General features: G+C 44.5%; 1 protein-coding gene across 1 annotated transcript; it reads left to right on the top strand.

Annotated features, from left to right (window-relative positions):
* Positions 1–3,290: 3,290 nt before the first annotated feature.
* LOC127751026 (uncharacterized) lies at positions 3,291–5,495 on the top strand. The gene is made up of 2 exons (XM_052273901.1): positions 3,291–3,492; positions 3,742–5,495. The coding sequence occupies exons 1-2, from the start codon at positions 3,324–3,326 to the stop codon at positions 4,152–4,154; spliced, it is 582 nt and encodes a 193-aa protein (XP_052129861.1). The 5' UTR covers positions 3,291–3,323; the 3' UTR covers positions 4,155–5,495.
* The last annotated feature ends 17 nt before the right edge of the window (positions 5,496–5,512 follow it).

Genomic DNA, 5,512 nt, shown 5'->3' on the forward strand with positions numbered 1-5,512 from the left:
TATAAAATATAATTGTGTAAAAGAAACAGAGAAAGGAAGAAAACTGTAAACCTTAGACACTCTAACATTGATTGCTATTTAAGTTCTCTTTTGGTTTTTGTTTGTGTCTTTTCAACAATTTTAATATTGTCAGTTAATTATGATCTCTCTGAGAGATTGAAATATTTTGTTACCTTAATTTTACATGCTTGACTTTTGTTTTTCAAGAAATAAAATGAAAGTGAAACTCTTTATTTGTTGTAATCTATGGTATTTATTTCGACTGACTGCTATTGTTTTAGATCACCATTTATGCTTGTAATTTGTTCAACATTTTACACTCACCCAAACATGCATTAAATCTGTAGACCACTTTTAAACACAGCAGCAGCTCACCGGTCTTAGACACCGCGACGATCTGTCCCCGTCGGGCAAGGAGGAGGCCGAGTGGCATTGTCATGTTAGTCGGGGAACACGATGAAGTTGGTAATAGGTGCTCACGAACACTTGGTGCTTGTCGTCCTCGCCCAGGATGGCGACGGGGGGCGCAGCGCCGGGCCGTGGCGGGGGTGAGGCCCCGGCTAGCAGCTCGACGTACAGCTCCAGGTGGAACAGGGCGGGAAATCATGAGCACGGCGAAGGACTGCGAGAAGTCGGTGTTGTCCGGGGCGCGACGCGCCGGCTAACACTACGCAGTCGGGGTAGTGCATGGAGGAGAGCCCTTTCAAGGGGCCGTAAGAAATCCTCTAATTCCAACTAAGGTAGCAGAGTACTTCAGACGGAAAGGAAAATAAACGAGCCGCTGTTTGTTAACGGGAGACTGGGGGGGGGGGTCTAAAAAGAATGGATCATGATCCGGTCCGCTCGTCTTTCGCGCCCGATTCGGTATGTAGTCGCAACAATCACCACGGCAAATCACTTAAGCTCTCATTGCCACAACTAGTAGAATACTATCTCGAAAGGACGAAAAATACTTTATTTAGAAGAAGCAGTATCAGTGCGGCCCACCACTTTTCAACGTGCTAAAGCCATCCTTTCTAGGCGAAATCGTCAACGGGCCGAGCAGACGGAAAGCGAGGGGTGGGGGAGTGCCGCAGCCGCCCCAGCCGAAGCGAGAGCCGAGCGGCGCCCGAGCGGCCGGTGAACTGCGTGGGTTTCGAAGTCGAGCGGCGAACTGCGTGTCTTTCGGATCGCGCGGCTGAACTGCGTTAGTCTTGGATCGGGCGGCTGAACTGCGTGCCTTTCGGAATGCGCGGCTGAACTGCGTGCCTTTTAGTCTAAGGTATCGTAATGAGTAATAGAGTAACCAAGATCTGAACTCACTCGCTTTCCATCTGCATCTTTCTGATACAGCTCTTGGAAGTCTTGCTATGATGTCAGGCGGTTTTACATTTTTCATAAAATTGTCAATTTCATCAATCCTATCTTCAATATACCAAGGACCAGGTGTTTCCACCCACAAAAACAGAAAAGAACGTGCATTTCCTAGGCAAACTGAATGCATATATTCTGCCACTAAACAAGTACTCAAATCCAACCTTGGCACAGCTGATAGGACAGAAGGGCCTTGAACACGTTTAACAGAAGTGCCATCAAGATGGGCGTGCCTGGCCTGGTCAGGACCCCTCACATGGGTAATTCTACCAAAATGGCACGGGTCGGTGTCCGCGAAAAAGTTTCTCGTTTATCCCAAATATATTGTTTGTCAAGCTTCGCCGAGGTGGTTTTCGCGCTTCAGATGATTACTTGTGCTCTATTTTAACTATTTTAATCAACAACAGCTACGGGGCATTAGTATTTAATCAATAATTCGCTATAACCTCACGTTGTCCCCCTTCGTCACACCCTAACCTAATTTCAGCGTTTTCTTCAATACCAAATGATGCCAAGGGTATTTTACTGTTCGAGATGTTTACTTTCGTGCCATTTTCACTATTTCAATCAACAACAGCTACACACTATAAGTATTTCGGCCAAAAATGTCAAATATTGTCCCCTTTGTCACGCTGTCCTGGGCGTTCGGCGTGACAAAGGGGACTATTTGATAATTTTTTTTGGCCAAAATACTAATAGTGAGTGGCTGTTGTTGATTGAAATATTGAAAATGACATAAAAGTAAACATCTCGAAAAGTGAAGTACCCTTGGCATCATTTGGTATTGAAGAAAACACTGCACTTAGGTTAGGGTGTGACAAAGGGGACAAAAGTGTGATTATAGTTAATTATTGATGAAATACTAATGCTCCGTAGCTGTTGTTGATTAAAATAGTTAAAATAGAGCATAAGTAATCATCTGAAGCGCGAAAACCACCTCGGCGAAGCTTGACAAACAATATATTTGAGAAAAACGAGAAACGTTTTCGCGGACACCGACCCGTGCCATTTTGGTGGAATTACCCACATATCCTATCTGTTGCCGGCGTTGGATGGTTTTATCAGAAGCCTGAATAACAACAACAAAATATTTATTATTCTTATTCTCCTATATGTTGCTAAATTTGGTGTTCAACTGGAGATTGTTGTTACCTGAGAGGTTAGCATTCCGGAAGGCAAACACTTCCCATCTACGCCTCTTAGTAGGCCTTTCTGATGAAGGTGATGCTGCTGGAGGTGATGTTGATGAACTTGAGATGACACTTCTATCTGGAGAGGTGAAGTTTGGTGAAGAAGGTGGTGAACAGTGCATGACGATAACTGCTGACAAGTGAAGACCTGAAACACATGCAATGTTTATACTAACATTGAAAACATAACCTATACCGTGGTGGACTTCGGCCCTTGACTGTTGTTGAAATGAACAAAGACATTGTTTGGACAAAAAAAGTTGTGATGCATAGTAATTACCTTGAGCTATGTTACGTTTCCATTATGCTGATCGCGAATAATGTTTCTTCGGCGTCTTGGTGGTCTATGACGTTCTGCTTGCTTGGCTTCTGCTGCAAAGATTGTTCTTGTCTGCTGCTCCCCTCCCCACCGCCTTCCCGCCTCACGCACCGCCATTAGGTTCGGTGGTACCAACAGTGTAAATTGGCATAGAATGTTCGTGTGTACTGGAAAATTAGTTTTATTATGACCTTGTACAAAATAAAATACATGTAACTATAACAACATAATAAATTTTAGAATCCCGAGCAAAATTGACGGTTTTTTAGATTATTATTTTTAACTTTCCTATGATCAGTGTTGGTGTCAATGACTATTGACAAGGAGATAAAACCAAGGATCAGCTGAGCCTACGCCAAACAGCTCCATCAGCTGATCACATTGCGGTTGTTTCGGCGTCCAAGGTTAGGTCTGCCATAGTCAAATTGACAGGTGAAGCGTCAGTGACTGATAACATCATCATGCCATCTAATCTACCAGAATATTTCGTCCTCCTGGGAAACGAAGAACAGTGCTGCACTGTGCCACAAGCTGATGTACTTTGTGACGAATCGGTAGAAGTTGGTGACGAAGTGCAATTCTTTTGGACGAGGAAATATGAACTTCTCGGCGAAGTCTGCTTCTTCTCAGGTTAGTAGAGGTTAAGATACCTTGTTCGTTTCCGCGTGTTAGGCTGTCGGGATCCAAAGCGGCCACATGCTTGAATCGTTTGTGAGGTTATGCCGGTCGTGAAGTTAGCTCTGGCTGACATATTGTAAATGGGAATTGTTTTATGTTACTGGCGATGTTGTGTGAGCAAGTAGTAAGTTATCGCGGTGGATTAAATTTAACACTCTTTGGTTTCCCCCATGTTAGTTGACATCTGTCCTATTGTTCTAGCTGACTTTGACGAGTGTGACAAAGTGGCCAAGCAACTTACGAATGATCTTAAGGAAAGGCAGCGTAATAGGTCGTCACTAAGTTCGACTCCACCGGTAAGGAGGTCAAAGATAGCGTTTCTGAAGTCTTTGAAGTCGTATAGAAAAGCTGTCAATGTGATCAAACCACAATTTGAAGATAAAAAGGTAAGGATTGCAATTTACTTGTTTTTTCAGCATATACTCCTTTATATGCATGCAGAGCTTGAGAAAAATGGTAACAAACAGGCCCGCCCTTCCGCCAAACGGAGTTGTCAGCTCTACTTCACTGCGCCGGCAACTCCGTTCGGCAGGGGCCGGGCCTGCTTAGCCTGCCGGCGGCCGACCATTTCAGTCTTGCGATTTACTGAAGTGCATCATCAAATAATAATGTGACCGGTAAATCATTTTGCATATTTGAGTTACCTAAAGCGTCCAGCGGGGGGCCTGCGGCCCTAGAAATTTGATCCTTGGACATGACAAAAGACTGTAACGGGGCAACACCGTGACTTCACCCCACCCTTCTGCTTGGCTTACAAAAAATTAACCCACGCAGTTTTTAGATTGTATATTGTTTGTCAAACAGTCTTAAAACTTGACTTTTTGCCATTGTTTTCAATATATCCACCTCTAGGGCCGAAACAGTGAAAGATACGGCAAATCCGAGGGTTCTTCCTGATTTAGAATGTGTTGTTTTTTTTTGGGGGGGGGGGTACTCCCTCTGACATTTTACGATTGGAGGCCTCCTTGTACGTCTTTATGTGCAACGTAGTTATTTTCGCCGTATTTTCGTCGAAAAAAGCACTCTTGCGCCCAAACGGTGCAAGATAGAGTCAAACGGACAAAATTTGCGCCCTTAGGGCTCTACTTTCACGAGTTACCCCTTAGGAGACCATAAAAAAATATTTTTTCCTACTTTTTGGACCAACCCCTATTTCCTATTTCTTTGTTACCCCCTTTCACCCCTTTAGGGGTGGTTGCCAGGATTTGCACCAGGCGTTTCGTTGTCCAGGAGTGACCCCTAAGATACCATGAAAATTGTAGACCTCTAGCTCATCTCCTTCCTCTTACACGGACGACGGACAGACAGACAGACACACACGAGAGCGGTTGCATAAGCCCGCTTTAATGCTTTTTTAAAAGCAGAAGGGCGGGCTAAAAACTGTGGTTTTAACACCTCTCTTCTCTCGCTCGGTCAGGTAGGCCTGCAGTAGGTGGATGAGACGGGCAGGGAACTTCATGACCGCCATCTTGTACAGGAGGCCCTCGGTCCACACCGTGTCGAAGGCGGCGAAGGCGTCCAGGAACACGGCCGCGGTGTGCATCCCCCGGTTGAACCCGTCCGTGATGTAACACTTCTACATCCTACCGGAGTGACGCTCCACAGTCTGAAAATCGTTACCAACCTACGAAACTAAAATCATGCAAAAACTAATACCAACATACGAATAAATCTTAACAACTACTAAAAGGCAATCTTAACAAAATAATAGTGAATTAATGACATACTAACAGTTGATAATTCCAACACTATATTAGCCTGTTGTGCCGGCACAGCCAGTCCCACCCGCCCCGCCAGCTTCGCCCAGACAACCACGCGTGACATTTTATTATTGCCTTTGATTTCCTGATGTTTAAATAGTGGTTGTCTGTTCCGGAAGGTAACAGTTTTCCCCTTTGCTTTGTTACAAATTGCTTGCTGATTCAGGTGTTCCAGTTTTGATGAAGATTGCTGATGGACCTTTCAGTTTTTA

Source organism: Frankliniella occidentalis, unplaced genomic scaffold (genome assembly GCF_000697945.3).
Source record: "Frankliniella occidentalis isolate FOCC.00 unplaced genomic scaffold, Focc_3.1 Scaffold312, whole genome shotgun sequence".
NCBI lineage: Eukaryota > Metazoa > Arthropoda > Insecta > Thysanoptera > Thripidae > Frankliniella > Frankliniella occidentalis.

What these genes read in the sequence shown, in the direction of transcription:
- LOC127751026 (XM_052273901.1), top strand. Translation starts at nt 3,324, where the DNA reads ATGCCATCTAATCTACCAGAATATTTCGTCCTCCTGGGAAACGAAGAA. An exon ending in CGAAGTCTGCTTCTTCTCAG is followed by an intron (nt 3,493 to 3,741) that starts GTTAGTAGAGGT and finishes CTATTGTTCTAG; the next exon opens with CTGACTTTGACGAGTGTGAC.